General features: G+C 49.3%; 1 protein-coding gene across 1 annotated transcript in view; it reads right to left on the reverse strand.

The window, feature by feature from the left end:
* LOC102023613 (taste receptor type 2 member 41-like) overlaps positions 1-552 on the reverse strand; it is a 69,480-nt gene extending 68,928 nt beyond the window's left edge. The window contains 1 exon segment of the mRNA XM_013504913.1: positions 26-552. Coding sequence (XP_013360367.1) covers positions 26-552 — 527 coding nt within the window.
* Positions 553-1,219: the final 667 nt, after the last annotated feature.

A 1,219-nucleotide genomic window follows, 5' to 3' on the forward strand; every position in this document is an offset into this window, starting at 1 on the left:
AGGCATGAAATAGTGAATTTCCAGCCTCCTGTTCCACTCCTTGTCAGTCATGTTCTCATAAAGTTTGTTCTTTACGAATGCTTGGTAGACAGCGAAGTTCCCCCAAAAGAACAGCAAGGTTACTGAGAGGGAAATGAGCACAGAGCCCAGCAGGAGCCAGGGCACCAAAGCTGGGAGCCTCCACTTCAACCACAGAAAGGCAGGATGGGAGAAGTTAGCTATCTTTACGCAGAACAGGACACTGAGCCAGGTAGCAAACCAGAAGGTGGCTGAGTTCAGGAATTCCCAGTGCAGAGAAAGGAGCTGCCGGGCAAGAGTCTTGGAGAAGTCAACCAGGCTGAAGAAATAGTAGACGCTGTACACCAGCCCAACACACTGCTGGAGGAGGCGGGAGGCACCTAAGCCAAGGAGAATCATGTACGAGGGGAGCAGCCTACCACGCCGCACCCTCTCACGGCTCAGCATCAGCACAATGAATCCATTGGCCAGGATGCCCAGGACACACAGCAGGACAAAGAGGGATATGAAGAAGATTGTCAGTGCTGGTTCCATTCTGGTTCCTCCTCTAGTCACCAGAGATCAGAAGTCCTGGTCCCTAGGCTCCTAGGACTGCCCCCACACTTCTGTGGGGAGAGTGCATTGTCAGAGAGTGCAAGTCCTTCTGTGCTTTTGCTTCTGCCTAGAACTGCAAGCAGTGGTCAGGCTCTGTACCTGCACCTGAGCCAGAGCTCACTCAGAGAGGAGGACACTTGAGTGAGCAAGGAAAGGCATGCTGTTGTCTCAGAGATCATGCAAATGTCCCCTTGGCTCAGTTACCAGGAGGCCTTCAGGAGGCCCTGATTTGCCTTCTCTGGTTTTGCCTGTTTGCTGCCATGGTTAATGCAGCACCCATGCAGAGGCCTTTTCTGTGTGTGTAACTGGGTGCAATCTTTCCTGTTCCACCCTGGGCTGTGTGAATGCTCCTACACCCATTATATCATTCTTGAGAGACACGAATGACAGATGATAGGTAGGTAGGTAAATAGATAGATAGATACATAGATACATAGATAGAGAGAGGCAGATAGAAAAATGACAGATAGATAAGTATATATACAAGTATAGAGAGATCATTGGGGAAATAGTGACACTGAAGAAGTCCGTCTCACATAAGCCTGTCATATGTGCACTCTCATCCATAAGAACCCATCTCTTCAAGATCAAATCTTGGTCCACTTTT

This window comes from Chinchilla lanigera, unplaced genomic scaffold (assembly GCF_000276665.1).
Source record: "Chinchilla lanigera isolate Chin_1 unplaced genomic scaffold, ChiLan1.0 scaffold00093, whole genome shotgun sequence".
NCBI classification, from domain to species: Eukaryota; Metazoa; Chordata; class Mammalia; order Rodentia; family Chinchillidae; genus Chinchilla; species Chinchilla lanigera.